At 38.7% G+C, this 19341-nt stretch overlaps 1 protein-coding gene across 6 annotated transcripts in view; it reads right to left on the bottom strand.

Annotated features, from left to right (window-relative positions):
* The window catches only part of nrxn2b (neurexin 2b), a 719066-nt gene that overhangs the window by 362523 nt on the left and 337202 nt on the right, over positions 1-19341 (bottom strand). For 5 of the 6 annotated variants that reach the window (XM_086285249.1, XM_086285255.1, XM_086285254.1 and 2 more), the window contains 2 exons: positions 13804-13827; positions 6135-6296 (listed from right to left, as the gene is read on the bottom strand). In XM_086285249.1, the coding sequence (XP_086141375.1) occupies positions 6135-6296; positions 13804-13827 (186 nt within the window). The remainder of the gene's footprint in view (positions 1-6134; positions 6297-13803; positions 13828-19341) is intronic. The other variant, XM_086285250.1, reaches the window with a different exon arrangement.

Below are 19341 nucleotides of genomic sequence, written 5' to 3'. Positions count from 1 at the left end.
TTAATTTAAGGCGACAAATAGGCTGAAAAACCTAAATGTCGAGCAGAAACTACAGAAAGTAGAAGAGCTAAAGAAGAATCTAACATTTCAGCAGACTTTTTTCTCCAGAGCAAAATCACAAAGTGAAGCTGTTGTGAAAGCAAGTTTTATTGTAGCAGAGGAGACAGCCAAATCAGCCCGGCCATTTACCGAGGGAGAGTTTCTGAAGAACTGCATGATGAAGGTGTGCAACGTCTTGTGTCCAGACAAAACGCAGATTTTGGCAAATGAGAGCCTGAGCAGAAACGTATGTCAAAGTGTAACCGACATGAAACTGCCCTGGGACAAACTTGTTGGACTTACAACAGATGGAGCGCTGGTGTTGTGCGGTGAAAAAAGTGGACTAGTCGGCAGGATGTGAGTAAAGATGCAGGAGAACTGTACCAGTGAGTCAACAGCATGCTGCATCATACACCAGGAAACGCCGTGTGGTAAAGTCCTAAAAATGGAGCATGTAATGATCACCGTGACGCAAACCGTAAATTTTATCCGAACTAAAGGTTTAAATCACCGTCAATTTCAGTCTTTTATGTGGGAAATAGATTCAGAGTTTGCCGACGTGCCATCACTCAGAGGTCCGTTGGCTGAGTTGGGGAAAAATTCTCAATAGGGTTTTTGAGCTCAGCAAGGAAATCTGTCAGTTCATGGACATGGCATGTATGATGCGGTGAAGGCATTTCAAGTTAAGCTGTCACAAATGTTCAGTGCAACTTGCCTCACTTTCCCTGTTGCCAAGTAATGTTGAACCAAGTCAGCGCAACAGTGTTCCCAGATGCGCACTTTGCTGATAAACTGAGCGCACTGAGTTCGCACGGCGCTTTGGTGACTTTGAGCCACAAAATGAGAATTTTGAGCTGCTTCACAACCCATTTACAGTTGACGTGGAAACTGCACCTGTGCAGATTCAGATGGAGCTGCATTCTAATGGGACACTCAAGGGAAAGTACGACACTGAATGGCCCGCACAGTTTATTAGTTCCATTCCTGAAGCAATGCCCCAGCTCCAGATCGAACCTTGTGTATGTTTTATTTTATTTTCTCTGGGGTATTTGACAGCATGTTCATATTTCTGACTTGCAAAATTTTGACAGGATATATTTTTATGGAGAGAAAAATATTTAAAGTTAAAGTTTATTTTTTTAAGTTTATTTATTCTGGAATTATATTCCTGTCCGTATTCACATTTATGTTTAAAAAACATTGTTTTAGTGTGTTCAATAAATGTTTATCTTGTTTGGCCCGTGACCTAAAGTGTGCTTTGAGGTTTGGCCCCCTGTGCAATTGAGTTTGACACCCCTGCCTTATAGAGTCTGCAGTCAGACAGGGTCAGGTGTCTTTACAACTGCTTGTGCTCACGTTGCATCCTTATTCCTACCATCTGTCTTTCGCTCACTACTTACTGAAAACTCACTGCTATCAAAAGTTTAAAAAAATGCATTGTTCTTACACAAATTAAAACTGTTCCCCTTTATTTTTGATCATCACGTCAGACTTTAAAATTCACTGACTTGTGTGGCAGTGATTTGTTCTTTCTTATTCTAGCAGTGCAGCTAATGCAGGGCCAAAGCCTCCCACAGGGGTCCCTCCATTGATTTGTTTTGTTATTGAGAAACTCTTCAAATTCAAAACCCTGCAGGTCTGGAGAACAAATATTTGTTACTTTCTTCAGATACTTGGTGTTGTGGATATTTGATGAAACTATACACCGCACGGTTTGAATATGTTGGTTGATACACCATCCACTAATCACTTCTGTACCGATATCAATTAAATGGTACCTTAAAGACTTTATGTATTTATAAACTTTCGTCTCTTTCACTGTTTATTAGTTTATGAAGCATTCTGAAGTACCAGACGTTACACTAATGGCTTCTGCCTAAATAAAGAAACAAAAAAAACTGAAAAGTGCCAGTGAATATTGACTTGTGGCAGGCAGGACATGAGTTAGGGTGACGGGTGACTTTAAAAGATTCTTTTGTGGAACAAAGGTGAAGCTAAGAGGAAGCTACAGGTGAAGACATGAAGCATCAATATGAAGTTGGGAGGACAGGAAGAGAGAGCGTAAAAGAAAGTGAGGGCAAGGAGGAGAGCAAGCGCATTCATCCAGCACATGGAATCAGTCGAAGAAATCAATTTTTAATTTGGCCATCAGGATGGCAAAGCCATTGGTGTACCAACGGAGCTACAGTGCTACACTTAATTACACAAAGCTGCCCCTGAGAAAGGGAAGATGGGAGGCAGAAAGAAAGAGATGGAGAGAAACTATGAGAGAGGCAGGAAGAGTGACAAAGATGAGCACATGAGGAGAGGGTGGTGTGAAACGAGCGATAGCAAGGTCACTGTCTGCGAGAGACACAGGGTGGTGGAGGTTGCAGTGGGGAGACAGATGGTGACATATACAGAAGAGAAGAGAGGAATCTGTGGAAACAAGACTTGGGGGCTGAGGAGCAGAGAGACCTGATTTCACACCCCACCTCTCTGATTAGGAGCCTAAGGAAACACACATCACCCTGTGTATGATCATAGCATGTGGGTGACTTTGAACACATGGAGGCGCACATACACAGAGAGCAAATAAAAACTTCACAGGGCTTCAGTGTCTCTTTTGATGCCTTTTTACTCTTCTTCTGCTGCGCTGTTCCTTTGGATTTCTACTGCCTGGAGGGTGCTGGCCGAGCGTATCAAAGGCATTTGACCACGGTGGCAGCGGGAAAGCCTTGCCCTGGAACATAACACGACTGATAATCCGAGATGTGCCACAGAACAAGCACTGCCTAACCCCCAACCACTCACTTTCTTTTTCTTTAGCTGCTACAGCTTTACCTGGTGCTCTCAGCTGCTCTTATTGCAGCTTTTCTCAATAGCTTTCTAGGTGTGGTTACTTTTCTGGCTCAGTTTAGTCTTGAAATCTTGACCTCAGCTGGAAATTACAAACCGTAAGGCTGCTAGAAAAACAACCTAAGGTTACGTCCACACGTACCCGGGTATTTTTGAAAACGCAGATTTTTCTATGCGTTTGCACCTTTCGTCCACACGTAAACGTCGTTTTCGGTCACTGAAAACGGAGATTTCTAAAAACGCCTGCCACGGTGGATAATTTCGAAAACTCTGTTTTTGCATTTACGTGTGGACAAGAAAAACAGAGAAAACGCAGAAAACGCAGCGTCAAAGGTGTGCGCCTTTTTTGACGTCACACTGTGCGCCACGTTATTGTTTCGGTGAAATGAATTTCTACAATACTGTTACTGTTAATTGTACTCCCTGCAGTGTTTAAATGCTTACATATACACACAGTTACTGTCCCTCCACACATACGACTCGGTTCTGCTTCTATGCCCCAGCTTTGTTTACCATTTCCCACCGAGGCTTCTAGACTTCTGATTGGCCAACATTTCTACACGGTTAGGAATATATCGCCACCTGTTGCTTTGGCATGTTCCTAGCAGCGTTTTCCTTCATTTCTGCGTTTACGTGTGGACGGGATTATTTTTTTAAAACGAAAACGGAAAATCTCCGTTTTCAAAAATAGTACGTGTGGACGTAGCCTAAGCTTAAGCTTCTGGTAAGTTCACGTCTGGGTCATGTATCTTTCTGGCCTGTCACCAAACAGATGTTCAGCTATTGAGTCTGAAATGTATTACTTTAAGTCATAATTCTAAGAGTAGAGCAAACTACACTTAAATGATTTGCTTTTCTTTCTCTCACTGGGGAAAGTTTCATTCTATCTCCAGTTTTACACTGGAGATTCAATGTAGCTTGGGGCTACAGGCAAGAAGTCCAAAAGTAAATACATAAAAAACTAACACAAGCCCCCAGATGCAAACATAGCAAGTGTACTGTGGAGTCAGATATCCAAATATCCAAAGAGTTCACGAAAGAAGGAAAGTTATTTTCTTGCTGTGCTTAACCAAACACAAACATATTACTTTAAAAAACAAAGGTGAACATGAATACCAATATCTGATGGCTACACCACTTCCCACCTGTCTGGAACTTGCTCCCTTTTCTTTGTACAATCATCTCATCATCTCTTTGTATCTCATCTCTGTCAAAAACCTTCTAGTTATCATTAAATTACCCCCCTTACGTTGTTTTCATTGTGCAGTCCAGTCAAACAGAAATACTTTTTTTGTTGCTGTCACACCTTCTCTCCCTTAGCTTTAAACAGGAGATTACACAAATTAAATGATCAAGTCTTAAAACATCTGCTCTTACTTTTCATTTCTAAAAGTTTGGTCACACTGGCTCCTTAATATCAATTTCTTTTGTTACTACTAGCTCTTACCACTATCTTTTTTAAACATTTAGACAATTTGCCTTTCTTGTGCTTTGTGTGTACACTGACTGTAAATCCAGCCTTGTCTTGATGAGACAGAGGACTGTTAAATGCCTAGGGAAGTTTAAGACCCGCAAGGGATTCTTCTGATAGCAACCCAGATAATGAAAGTGTAATTCTACAGGGATAATTAAGTTAGAGATAGGGTGATTACTGTGCAATCCATTAAAAGCGATGGCAAAAGTAATTACTTATTCAATCAGCATGGTTTTATGAGGGAATGCGATGGCACCATGTTGCGTTGCCTCTATACAAGTCATTACATTTACAAGGGCATAGCACTTTGAGCTGTGATTGGTTCTCTTGACAGCTTGTTCAGCCATGAATTAAGACCTTGGTGAAAATAAAAGTAATTTTTATCAAAGTTGAGTTGAAATAAAAAATTTTAAAAGGCAACTGTCCTCTATATAGCCATCCACAAATATGAGTGGACGTGCTACAAATTGTGATCTGTCTGTGTGTTCTGCGGTGTGGTTAGAAAGAGAGAGGCTTCAAAGGGATTCAGGAAGCTGTATGTCTGACACCTCCTACTCTCACATATGGGAGTTATAACTGCCCAGACGGATGATTCTCCAAAGAAAGTGTCAGTCAACACAAATGTGCTTCTGTAAATATGTGTGATGATACCATGCAGCAAACTGTGTCATTTGTTCTCGCTTTGTCTAAAACAATAAAAAATGCTTCTAATTCCATACTGTGGTTTGTGAGCCACCACTCATTTCATTACATTTTGCTTCCGAGGAGCCAGACTTTGTAAGACTTGAAAAATAGTTCTTCAGGCTTTTTGAAGGTTTTTCACAGTTTTTCTTTGGACATTGGCTACTATTTTCAGTCCAGTCATTTTACCTAATCAAACTGGAGAAATACAAGACAAAAGAAGAACTGGCAAGTTTAAAAAACTATCAATAGCAGACGAACAGTGTCTGAACGTCATGTCCAAAGCTTCATCAGAAATGGTCCTACGGAAAGCGTGACCAACCTGTTCTGAAGGAAGGGAGACAAGGAGAAAATGCTCAAGTACAGATGAACTGGCCTGAAAATTATTAGCAACAGGTCATTTTAAATTTTGGTTCAAATCACTATGAATATGCACAACGGAAGTGAAGAAGGATGTACAAAAGTGTACAACAGATCTCTGCAGCCATCTGCAAAACAGATGGTGGTTCTGTCATGGTTTATTTTTACATTATACATTTCAGTCAGTGGTGTGGGAGATATCTCACAGCAAAGTACTGTTTGCCAAGCAATACTATCTGGAAAGTACCTGATACATAGAGTACAGCCCTTTGACCATTGATCATTGTCGAAATTTAGCAATGATTACACAATGGACTGGCCTTCCTAGTCACCAGAACTCAACATTATTCTGTCAAGACGTCACACATAATCTTGACAGTGGAACAAAAGGTAGCCAACACCCAAAGAAGACCTTGGAAAGAAAAGCATCTGGACTTTCCTTGAAGACGTTTCACCTCTCATCCGAGAAGCTTCTTCATTTCTAAGAGCAATTGGTGGAGAGTCACAGATTTTATGGGAATGTCCCCAAGAGGGTCACGGACCACATAAAGATCCTCTACCTAATCTGGGACTCTCCACCAGTTGCTCTTAGAACTGAAGAAACTTTTTGGGTGAGAGGTGAAACAGCCTCAAGGAAACTCACCTACCTCGTACCAACCTCGTACCCTACTTCGTCAAAGAAAAATGCAAATTTCAGTTGGTTTGTTCATAAGAGTTTAAATATTAAGCACTTTACACTTACGTCTTTCAGGCAGCCCATGAAGTTGTTGCTGACTGGAGATCCAGGCAGGTCTGCAGTGTTTGGACTACCTCCAATGTAGAAGAAGTCATCAGAGCCCAACATAGTGTAATCTTCCTGGGTGTAACCAGTGGTGGTCAAAATACCATCAACTGAGATGGTCACCTGGCAAAAGCATGTCCCAAAAGAGACAGAAAGGAACAGATAGAAATAGAAATATAGAGCAGGAATAGACAGAAAAAAGAAAATAATAAGAAAGGAGGGAAATTAAGAGAAATGGGAGGAAAAACAAGGAAGAAATTGGATTAAACACAGACGCTTGATTGGGTTGTACCTTAAATTGTATCGCTCAGTTGGTGGTTTTTTGGTGTTGGTCAGACTGAGGGCTTTCACTTTAGAGTGCAGTTGCTAAAGGTAAACCAATGGAACGACAGTGTGCCAAATGTCTCATCACTACCAGTGGTAGAATAACTAACCTGGTTTAGCAAACTCAGTGCAAAGGCCATAATCTACAGCCTCAAGAATTAACATTTCAGTCATGAACACTAAAAACAGCTATCTAAACCACACACTATGAATTTAAAGTTACATAAGTACAAGAACTTGACCTTTAAACAAGCACCATGTTTAAAATGCCAACTGGGCTTTCCCTGAGATTGGCATAGCTACGTTGTAACACTTCATTCACAGAGCTACCAGTAAAAATGACTTCCCTTTTTAATATTTAATTGCCTCCAGTTTCATATTTTGTACAAGGCCATACATTCTTTGCTGAATTTTGATTGGTGACAGAAGCACCAGGTGGAACCCAGAATCAAACACACGGCTGCAAGCTAATGGTGTGAGATAATGTGCAAACCGAAGTGTAGAAATGATGCCTCCCATTTTTTTGACATCTCCGGGGATCTACTAAGTTTTGTATTTTTTTAATGAGATCTATTATACTCAAATCATTTTAAAGTTTTTTTTAATACTGATTCCCTCTTCTACTGTTTTGCTATTAATAGAACATCATTAAAAGAAATACAACAGCATGTGTGGGAACCACTCCTACAGTGTAAGACTAGTCCTTAAAACATGAGGTGAGAAAGCTCTTTTCATGTTACACCTGACCTTATCCCATCTTTACAAATAATACCTGAAGAGTAAATGAAAAGAAGAAATCATATATATATATATATATATATATATATATATATATATATATACTAGTCTGAAACGTGAAAGCATCTCTCCTCCACAAGTTTTCAAGGAGTCATCACAAAAACCCTTGTATTTTTACATTATACTTATTACAATGAAGCAAATTGTAGTTGTTTATGAAAAATACTCAAATCTATCATTTACTTAATTGTATTTCATCACGACTGGATTTAGTATTGGTACGACAGCGATGATCATATACAAACACCCTGCCAGATCCTGATGTTTGATTCGGGAGAGACTTTTGCAGTTAGTGACCAATTTGTGGTCTAATTATCCTAAAAGAGCTGGCCTGGGCGAAAGCGAAGCACTCCAGTCTCTGATTCAACATCTGTTATTCTGCATAAACGTACAAATGCAGCACTGCTGGGAGCCACACGCACAACCATCTGGCTTTCATTACCTTTGCATACTTCAAAGTGCCGGTAGCACTACATTTCATCATTTCATCAAGGTCCAGCTTTACATTTGGGTCAGTTAATTGTCAAGTAAGATCTAGAAATGGTGCTTTCCTTTAGCATGTCCTTTAAAATATATTCAAAAGTAGTGAATTCAGTTAGCAAAAACATCAGTTATCCTCTATGAAAACATCAACTATGCCTAAATTTATTTTAAGATACAGGTCCACAACTATAGCTGTGGCAACTGTAACCAAAAAGAAACCTTAGCAACTGCACTCCAAAGTTTTTATCTCCCCAGCTGAGTTCTTATCTTCTGTTTTCCTTGACATTTTTCTTTTTTTTCCCGTACTTCCCTTTGTAAGAGGGCAACTCATTTTTATGTCTGCTGTTGCTACTTGGTGAGAAAGATGAATCACATTGGCCAGATGTATCTGGCATGATGAATCTGCAGTTCACAGTGCTGGTATGTTGGGGTCATCTTTGGAGATCTTGGATAGGGATTTCAACAGGAACACTTCATTTGCCCAAAGTGACAAGCGAGACCTTACTGGCTATAGAGAAGAAATGGGTGGGAGGGGAATTGTTACTATAGGCAATGTCAAACATGTTCCTACTACTGTGGTTGAACTATATAGCCATGGTATTACCGTTTCTTCAAAAAATTAGATTGGAAATGTCATAGGGTAGAGAAATATCCCATAAACCTTTTAAAATAAAGGGGTTGGCAAACGTGCTGAAAAACACCAATATTGGCTATGGCTAAGCTAGGCCCATGGAAGTTTTGGGATAATATTGGGATTGTTGATGGCACATCTCAGTGAATCAGCGCACTTACTCGGATAGTGGGAAAACATCAGTGACTAGCTGCCAGACACCTATAGAGTTCCCAGCAATGTGTAAGTTCTTTCTCTTCCCCTCACTTTCATCCCAGATTGTACTCCTTAATATGTTAAAAGCTTTAAACACATGTGATTTATTCAATAAACTGTCTGAAGCAATCCTGTTATATTAGTGATTTATTGTTTGATCATAGGTTTAACTTATACAGCATTAAAAGCCCCGTGTAGACAATGTGTCGAAATACTAAAATAAGCACATTAAAGGTTGTCTGAAAAAAAAAACCGTTTTCTTTGAGGTAACTTTGTTATAATTCATAAGAGTTAGTGTTTCAACCAGGATACACACTCATTCCTTTGACAAAATTGCAAGCCCTTGCATCACTGGCCACACAGGAAGGAAGGAAGGAAGGAAGGAAGGGCTTGATGGTATCAGAGGTTGCAAGTTGAAATATGCCGCATGCGTTCCCATTTTAATTAATGTGCTATAAATGTATTTAGACTTTTCTTTGAATAAACGCCAAGTAAAATATTCCCATTCTATGAACAGTCTCTGGTTGCTTTTTCTCTCTGAGAGTTGTTTTTGAATTCAAATTAGAATGAAAAAATGTAAATTTGGACTTTTGACTAAACAAAGTGTGCAACACTTATAAGCATAAGTACTGATCAACTTAAAAAAGTAAACTAGACTCTGTGGATTGATCAGTCTATTTTTTAGACAAGCAGCTCCTTGTGCATTCAAAGTAACTGACCAACTTTTAATTGCAATAGTGCAATTAAAATTTGTCTTTATATGCAACGTTCTCATCAATTTCAAAATTATGCTGTTGTTGGCAGCATAATGTTATTTCTTCTCCTGGGGAAAAAATAGCATCCTGGGTGCACACAGCATATGGCCTGAATATTATTTGGTGTAATTGTGTGATCACAGTTTCTTTCTTGAAACAAAGCTTAATGTGAAAATTCTAGGAAGGAAGGATGACAAATATAAAACTGCATCAGATTAATTCGCACATTTCTAGCATTCTTCGCTGTTCTTTATTGTGTGAACGTCATTCTTCCGGCCTTTCTCGTGTGCCTCCAACAAGCAGCACATACAGCACATAATACACAGACTTAACTCAAGCCCCAGCTGCAGCCTTTATTGGATTCTCGGTTTTACCCAGCTGCTCGCCAGATACCTGTTTAGCCCTGTACATACAGAAAACTAAGAAGACCTTGCTAAACTCTGCTGAACTGATTGCCCCAGGTATAAAAGACACAATGAAGATGTTTAAAGCTGAATACACTATGAAGAGATTGGCACAGCTCTAGGGTTCAAATCATAAGAAGCAATCTATTTCACCCACTCGCATGCTGCTGAACTTGATTCTTTTAAGCTATTAACCTCTGCTTTCAGCCACTCTCTCATGTCTACTTGTTCCTGATAAATCAGCATCTACCAACAGACTAGTTTTTGTTTTTTGTTTTTTTTAAATTGGACTTTAAATGTAGTCTATTCCAAACCAGATGTGGCTTCTATGGACATTTTGAGCATAATTCTATGCTACAGTCACAAAAGGGAAAACAGTATTTGGAAACTGTGGCACAATCAAAAGTATTGCCACTATGTCCAATAAACTTCCAACTTGGATGACTTTGAAATGGTTCAAAGCTGGGGACCAGAAATGCAGCCACGGTCAGCTGTCTACAAAGTGACTTTGATCAAGATGACCATAACATGGCAATTAGACGGAATCAGTCTGCTATCAGTTTGTGATTGAATAGGGCCAAGTCACCAATCTTTTGCCATGTGCATACACAGAAATTCACATTAACTACTTACATTTAAAGAAAATAAGAAACAATGATTCAATACTCACCCACAGAATAAAAATGAAAGTGAAAAAGAACATTAGAACGTGCCTAGACGATACTGGTTACGTACACATGGAAGTCGTACGGTTTCCATATAAGAAAAATAAATTTTCGCTTTGTATCAGTCGCCCACGATTGCTTCATGTTCTACCTAAAATTCAACAACAGCCATTATTTTGACCATCCAATCTTCATAAGGCCCATTTGTCAGAGATTTCTTTCCTTTCAGTACCATCACTCCTTTAATACACTTATCCATGCAGGGGAACATGTTTACATAGAAATGTGTCACTTACCCTTGTTGGAACAACATCTGATTACTGTCACAGGTCTTTTAAAAAAAGGAACAATGTGTTATCTTTAGTAGTTGAAACAATATATTACACAGAAACGAATGCATTCCCACCCATGCGATGGGTTTCCATAGGTGTCTGGCAGCGAGTCAAAAGTCCTAACTGGTCGCAAGTGGAGAGAGCCCTATTTTTGAACTTCAATGTGGAGTTTTGACATGTAAACCCTGAGGTGACGAACTAACCTGTGTTAGTAAAGGCATGGGGGGAGGGTTGGGAAGCTTGGGGCGAGTGCCATTTGCGCAAGAGAGAGGGGTTTTAAACTATGCGCCGAAACGAGTTAAAAGGGTTGGAGGGTGAACAAAATCGGTTAGTATTTTTGTAAGTAAGGGGAAGTCAGACACAAAAATGGTTGTTAGTACAGTTACAACAAAGGTTTTATCCAAACAGTAGATTAGTAACAATTTAGTCATAGTGAAAAAAGTATGTGAGGATTCTTTAAAAGTCCTCTGCAATTTGATTGCTCAAACCAGATCCACATTTGGACTGAATGTGTTGTTTCAAGTGACAAGGGTTTGTTTGATTAAGAAGAAACAAAATGAATCCATACAAGCTAACAGGGTGACACACAAGCCATGCACTTAAATAAAAAAGATGACCGGAAGGATGGGCTTGGAGGAAGAATTCATTGAGACACAACACAAAAAGGTCAACTATTAAAAGAAATGTATAAAATAAACCATCTGGCAAAATGCAGCAAAATGGGCGAATTTAATCGCAGGGCATCACGACACCAGACAAATGGGAAAAGGAAAAGCAAGAGAGCTTTTAGTGTTCGGGGTTTTAGACAAGAAGGCAACATAAAAAAATGCATCAACACACGTGTACAACAAACTGACACGTGCTGGGATACAGCAGCATTTACACCCTATAAGAATGCTGATGTGAACACTTCTAGCCAATAGAATCATGCAGACATGGTGCAGGAATACAGCCACTGGATACTCAGTTTGGAGGTGGAAGTTGGAGAAAATGGGACCGGAGTAAACAATCACAGATGGAATCCACGTACATGAGAGGGTTTTTTAAAGAATAGGAAAAACTGAGAGGGGAGAGAAGATGTTCAAATTCTGGTCAAAGATAGCAGGAAATAGCTTTTCACCACTGTCCACGTCCTTCATGATATTGGACACAGAAAAAACACAAAAACATCTGCTCGTGATTGCAGTTCTCATTATGCCTCTGCTACAATTTCACTACAGCTTTTCTGATGCGAGTTGAAAATTGCTTTATCACTTTTGTCAAATTTGAGCCAAGACTCAGTGAGTCACTACCAGATACAGTGGCTTTCTGCACATGACACTTTTCTTTTCCAACTCATGGGATTTGATGGATTGGCCAGATTTATTCCTTGGGGCATCAATTCTTTATTCACCAGAAAATGAAAATCTGTCTCCCCTCGTTATTTTTCCCTTTTTTTTGTTTTAGCAAGATAACGTGTGAGGTCATTATTCATTTTAGTAAGTTAATTTTGAAGTTAAAATTATATAAGAAATAAAACAAAGTATAATAAAATAAAATAAATAAAAACAATAAGGAGAATGTGGCTAACATGTCTTATGGCCATATTGATTTTAGTAGGACAACTGATATATGTATGTATATACGTTAGCCGTGATATATACATATACATATATACTCAATGCAATCTTTGTATCAAAAAACAACAACAACAAAAAGAAGATCGAAGAGGATAGGAGTCTTTTCATGCAAGGGGTGAGGGCAGTAAAGTATAAGAAATATAAGTTAGTGTTAGTGTTAATGAGGGGTCGATCGTACACAGATTTTCCCAGTCACTTCCCTTTATGTCTGCATCGATGGGCAGACAGTTTCCTTCATTGATTGGGCAAGTCCAGTGAAAGCAAGTAAGGCTGGCTCTAGCTACACCCTGATGGCAGCATTACTGTTATGTACTAAGGCCTAATAGGAGTTAGTAAAATAAGATCTCAGTAAGGCTTTTGTCAGTCCGTCTTTGTTTACGTATTTTTAAATATAAAGGTCTACGAGTTATTTTGCCAAACTTTCCCCACTTTGCTGGTTATTCAGTGTAAAACTGTCTGATCACCCCTGCACCTGTGTTCAGGGAACTAACTGTCCATGAAAACCTTTTATTACGTGCGCACATCGTCGTGTAAGAGAGGAAGACTCTTCAGGTACAAGACTGAGAACAGCCCCAGGTTGATCATAAATCAGCCTAAGGCCACTAATGGGATCAAGCCCTCATTTGAAGCCTTCTTTACAGTGAGGGCTTTGACCGATAAATCAAGAGCTGTAAATAATCTTCATGACTCTATAAACCATAAGACGGCAAACCTAGATTACAGGGCACTCAATAACATGCCAAACGAGTCTAACTGAAATACCATAGCAAAACAGTGTCTTTAGTGGCATTTCTCTCACACTTTTTAAAATATTGGGAGAAAAATGATATAAAAAACAGAAAGTGAAAAATGTATTTTTACTTCCTTTCACTGGAATGGCCAGAGTAGGCTGCTTGAAAAGTCTGCTGTGTACGTTCACTTCAAGGGTTCTTCTTAAAAAAATACAAAATAAATTTAAAAAAGGGAATAGGGATTAACAAAATATAGTTTCTCATCAAAATTTCAGAATGCTAAATTGAGAAAATATCTTGCGTAATGATTCTTTATTTCTTCATACGGATAGTGTTTAAAAAGAAGAACAAATGAAAAGACAAAGAAAATAAACAACAACCAAAAAAATAAAAAATAAAAACTGATATAATTCCCTATATCTTTTCTTTTGAGCAGACCTCATTGGATGAAAACATTAAGTCTTAACAGGAAAGGGAAACTGGATGGCAATAAAAAGCGGTTAACATATATAAATACAGAGAGAGGGCTAAAATAAAAACAGAAAGGTGGAGTTTTTCCAGCTACCTTGGAATTGATGGAGGATTGTAGTTTCAGTAAAGCAAACAGAATAGAAAGAGGTAACGGAAAACCCAGGGCAAACCAAAGTGTAAGACAATTAGAATGATATCTACCATATAATGCAGTTTGTTTACCATAGCGTGTCCAATGCCTGCGTGCTTCAGGAGAAAACAGGGGGAGGAGAAAGAAAAAAATGACAAACCTTAAAAAAACTCAAAACATACCTAAGCCCCGAAAAAAGTGGGAAAGAAAAAAACGAATCGCCTTTGATAAAATCAGGCAATTTGATTGTAAAAAGAATAGTGAAAAAGAAAATATTATTTTTTATATAGCTGTAGTAGAACATCCAAATAAAGAAATAAAGAAAGCAACTGTAAGCAACTATTTCGTTTTTAAGGGTCATTTTCAAAATAAAATTCATTAAAAAATAAAAGGTATAAAAGGATAACAGTACATTTGTTAGTATGTAAGTCGCAAGTTAATTAGAGAAAACAACAGATGGTTTACATTCCGTGAATGACACAGTGTTAGTTGTTGAAATCATAAAAGGTAAGGGAAAAGAAAATTCACCCACGAAAGTAATCAAATTGGAAGAATTCTGAACCATGTTAGTAAGAGAGACAAGAGTTAGCAAATCAACTTCCACAGAGGGGATTTGGGCAGTTTTGATGGGGAGGTTTATTTTGAAAGCGGGAGGGAATGAGGGAAAAGTACATCAGTATTAGTATTCACTCTGGCAGACTAATCTGTTCAGTGGGCTTTCTGTTGGTAGGGTGTCGTTTTTGATGACTTGAAAAGGTGCAATTATCTGTTATAAGCAAAATTCCCACAAGTAGTCATTTAGGGCTGCTGTGATGTATGCAGGGGAAGACAAAAAAGAAATTACTCCATTGTAAAATAAAAAAAAATCTTCAATTATGGGAAAAAAATACAGTATAAGCATTTAGGAAAATGGAATTAATTCAGGATATACTTAAAAGAGTGAGAAAGGCTGAAGGATAGAGAGGAAGAGAAAGAAGGACAGAAAGGTAGCTGTGGTTCTGGTGTCTGCAACAACCTAAAAAAGATAGATGTTCGTTTAGTCATTTGAATCATTTCCACTGTAAAGAGGAAAGCTCGCAGTCCCTAAAAAATGAAATAGTGAGCATGGAATGACGCGTTAGTCCTTTCTGTACATTCAGTGTCCTTCTGTCTTTAAATGTCACGTCATTGATCTTATGAAAATTTTGCATTATTTGAGGCTTTAATTTCATGTTGTACATTAACAGAAAATTCAGTTTCTCACACCGTGCATAAAGCATTAAGACTCAACCATGCAAGTGGAGCATTAACACTTCAAAAAGGTAAATGGTGTTCTGGAATTTTTCCTCCGAACAGAGTGGACATATTGCATATTGATTTTAACATTTTAACTACTGTGAAGGATCGCAGCTGACACACACACTGGTAAAAGGAGTTTCTCTCCTTAAATCCCAGTTAGGTCATCAGATTTTACACAGAGTAATTAACTTGCCAGAAGCAAAATGTCAAATTAAAAGAACTATATATTAAAAAAAAGCTCCAAGTAATGCTGACGAGAAATTAAAAATAATGGAAATTTCAACCATCGTTTGTATGTGAGCCTTGTATCATCTACAGCAGTGCTGTAGATGATACAAGTGTGTCTGTGTGTGGGATAGATTACTGTGTATTCATGCTATCTGTGTGGGAGCTGAATGTAAGTGGTGACCATGACGAAGGTCTTTCCCATGAGGGTAACTGGCCAAACTGAAGCTTCAAGCACACCCACTCTTTGATCTGGGGTCACAATAAAGTGCTGTCACCAGTCACCCACTGTGTCTAATGACTTCTCTTAATCCATTAATTAGGCAAAGGAATATTCAGTGGTGGGTGTAAATTTGCATATAAGCACCACAATGAACTCTCTGAACACTGTCACTGAACTTACTAAACATTATAGATATGATAGGAGGCTTTAAAAAATGGACCTGACAGAGGTTTATTTACTTGGTGACAACGACTTAAGCTTTCAAAACAGATGACCTGTGATGCAGCAAGAGAAAAGGAATTAGAACTTATTAAATGCAAAAGATAGCATTTGCCAGCTTTAAATCCCTCCCATGTACTTGATGTTTGAATGCTTAACTTATCTGTTGGAACTATCAGTTCTTCGACAGCCCTGGAATGGTTGTGAAAAGTCTGTCCTTCACAAAAATCAGATGACCTTGAAAATAATAGAAAACGGTTAAATATAGGTGGTGGAATGCTTTATGAAGAGTAGTTTTCCTGAGTAGGTCTAGGTAAAGGTTTTAAAGGGACATGTATAATAAAATTCACTTCATTATTTTGTTTGCTTTTTTTTAACATACATAAAACACTATCCACATATGTTTTTACCCCCTTGTCAGGGCGAACGTCAGCAGGGCAGCAGCTTAAAGGGAGATGCCCAGACCTTCCTCTCTCCAGCAATCACGTCTAGCTCTTCCACTAGGATGATGAGGTATTTACAAGCCATCTGAGATACATAATCTCTCTAACATATCCTGGGTTTACCCTGAGGTTTCCTCCTGCTAACCCAGGAGGCTTTTAGGAAGCATCGTAGGTACACATTTAGCCCATTTTAACTGGACCCTACTAATATGAGAGCACTTGTTTAAAAAAAAAACATGTTAAAAGTTTAATTAACATTTAAAGTTTAATCAATTCAAAGTGAAAAAATACAAGTCTGACATGCATTCAAAGTAAGAAAAGTAAAAGGAAGCTTTTTCAGCTTGTCAGATATTTTTGTCCAGAGCTAACTGAACGTGCGACATTAACATAATTATAAAGTAATATTAGTACACGGGAGTAAAACTGTTTTGTAGTTGTGGTTCCGTTTTCTTCACTACTCAACGATCATTTTTTTCTTAAGCGCTCTAGTAGGTTTTCTTTGTGTGCCTGTGCTGCTCTGAGCTTTACTAGTTAAACAAAAAACATACTTGGCAAGCTAACCTGCCCAGTGTTTTCATGCAGCCTTTGAATAACACATGTTAGCTTTACATTTCCAGTTTATCAGATGCCACGGAGCAGCCCTTAGCTGTTAAAATAATCTTTCTTTTCCTCTTCTGCCCCATTTTTCCAACATCTTAATCCTGAGTAGAGTTATCTCGTACTGTTTTCTCTCCCTGGGAAATACATCATGTTTAGCTAGCAGACACACTGTGTAACAAACTGCACATATTATTTCTGTGTTTGTTAAAACCTGTTGAGCTGAGAGAAACACTGCAATTGAAATTGCCATACTATGTTCCCCGCTTTATGCTCGCTCCTTTTCATTAGCGCTGGCTAGATGCTGAAATACAAGGACCTCAACTTGTAGACAAAACACAATTTTAACAGCTGAGTATAGGTCTGTAAATGATGCATACACTAAATTAGATATTTTTTGCCTCTCTTCTTTTCTTTTTTGCATACGAAAATGTTTTTTTCCTGAGGGCAGGAATGTAAATCTACCATAATGTAAAAAATTATTTGCCCACTTCCTGATTTCTTTTCTTCTTGCATATTCGTCACACTTTGTCACACGAGGGGGAAAAACCTACCTGCCATATGCGAAAAAGTATTGTCCTCTAAACTGATTACCTGGTCGTGCCGTCCCTGCCAACAAGAACTGGAGTAAATTTGTCTCACTCTTCTTTGCAGAATTGCTTTAAATCAGGCACATTGGAGGGGTTTTAATCCAGATTTAATCAGACTAGGCTTCTTCAAGACTTGGTCACCAGTTTTCTGGTAGGTAGCATAATTCATGGTTCCACAAATCAAAGCAGGTTGCCCAGGTTCTGAAGCAGCAAAGCAGCCCCCCACCATCACACTACCACCACCACATCTTTGTGTTACTGTACCAGTAAAATGACAACTTTATCTTCACTCAGCTCTCTCTTCACCACAATAGACCCTTACAACATCCACATCACTGCAGGTGCTGCAACACCATCTGTCACTCTCACACTCCAGTCTTCCACCACCGTGAACGAAACCATGACAACAACAATGTGGCTGCAAACCACCGCTGTACGATACATAGGTCACTGCCAGTGCAAGACAGGCTCTCCGCCTTTCTCTTCTTTTCCCTGTAGATCATCAACTGCGTTAAGGTTTGCAGGTGATGGTGAATTCAAAACCAGTATGAACAGCCCAGTCTCGTGAACAGATCTGTATGCGCAGGTTTTTCCTCTTGAATCTTAAAAGGGTGGTAGGTAAAACTTTAATACTGGGACAATCAGAAACTGTGGAAACAAATGGAAAAAAAAATCTATATTTTAGAACTGCAACGTCCTTTTTGACACTCTCTATATACATATAAATTAAGAACAAGGAAATGACATGTGAACTTTTTTTTCAAAAAAATGTAGAAATAACATTTTTATCCACATTAACTTATTTCCTTGCAGTCATCTGCATGTGGTCCCATTCCTTGCTCCTCCCTATCACTCACAGTAGCAGTTCACAGACTTATACTCAATGCCATTAAAAGTCACAGTTAGGAACAGAACTAACACAATGGGTGTAAATGAATTGTACATTGAACATATGTGTGGTTTTCTGGGCTAAAAATTAAAACATAAATTGTGATATTTGTGACAAAAATGGTTTATAATATGCCCACTTTAGGCCAACATGGTCAACCCATGCTCAGTCATGGATTATAGATTATGACTGAGGTGGTCTGATAAAGCTTAGCATGCTACTACAACCTTTCGGGGGTTTTTTTGCTTTGGTTTACTCAACCATTGAGCAAAAGAAAGTCTACACCGGGATTTAGAGTGGTGATATGATTTAAAAATAATAATAAATGGAAAGCACAAAATTAATACACTACCAGACTAGAAGTCAAGCGTGAAAGTCGATGTGTAGAGGCAAAACCATTGTATAGACTTTTTACAGCAGGCTTGACAACCTTAAGTACTGCTAAACTAGCGTTCCACAGTCAAGATCAATCGTGCAGAAAATTAAACTTTTGTTCTACTTTTGCTCTCATGTGGCAGACAGAATGGTATGGAAACCAGTTGGTTTTTAGGTTCTCTGTCTTGATTTTCCCACTTTGTTGCGCGTTGAGACATTTTAGAAATGTTTGCAACACTGCTATACGAGAAGGCTGTCGGCGCTAGTGGCAGTGGTGATGATAGCGTTACAGAAATACCTGAGCTGTTCGGATTGCCAAATATTAAAGTCGACAAGGGATTTTGGAAAACTATAATGCAAGACTATATAATGCAAATTTGACTCTCTTACAGTGTATTTCCTCATCTACCCATCCTATTAAACTTTCAAACCCAGCATGCCTGGAGCTCCTGCTGTGACAGTCCATTGCCCTCTCTGTAATTGACCCATCTGGGAAAACAAAGACTGTGAATGCTGATATGTGCTGATGGAGCATAAATCTCCCACTCATGTAAACAACCACAGGCCCAGACAAACAACTTTGTGTTGCATCTGTCTCAAAGGGCCCCCGAATTGACGAATCATGTACTAAATCTGATACCGAAGTACGAAAGGTCTAGAAATGAGCTTGTGTTAATATAAACATGGTACCTACTGTCTGTGCTTTGTAGCGGTGCACTTTACAGGTGAAACAGTCGACATGTCTCTGTCACTGTGTGGAGAAAACCAACAGGATGCCAGCCAGAGTTAGC

The sequence above is a fragment of the Aulonocara sp. 'chitande type north' Nkhata Bay genome, linkage group LG3 (genome assembly GCF_057382095.1).
Source record: "Aulonocara sp. 'chitande type north' Nkhata Bay isolate Kocher_YH1m ecotype deep benthic linkage group LG3, A_spYH_male_GT1.1, whole genome shotgun sequence".
In the NCBI taxonomy this organism is placed as follows: domain Eukaryota; kingdom Metazoa; phylum Chordata; class Actinopteri; order Cichliformes; family Cichlidae; genus Aulonocara; species Aulonocara sp. 'chitande type north' Nkhata Bay.
Note: the sequence above shows the minus strand (reverse complement) of the source record. Positions and strands in the feature narration are given on the sequence as shown.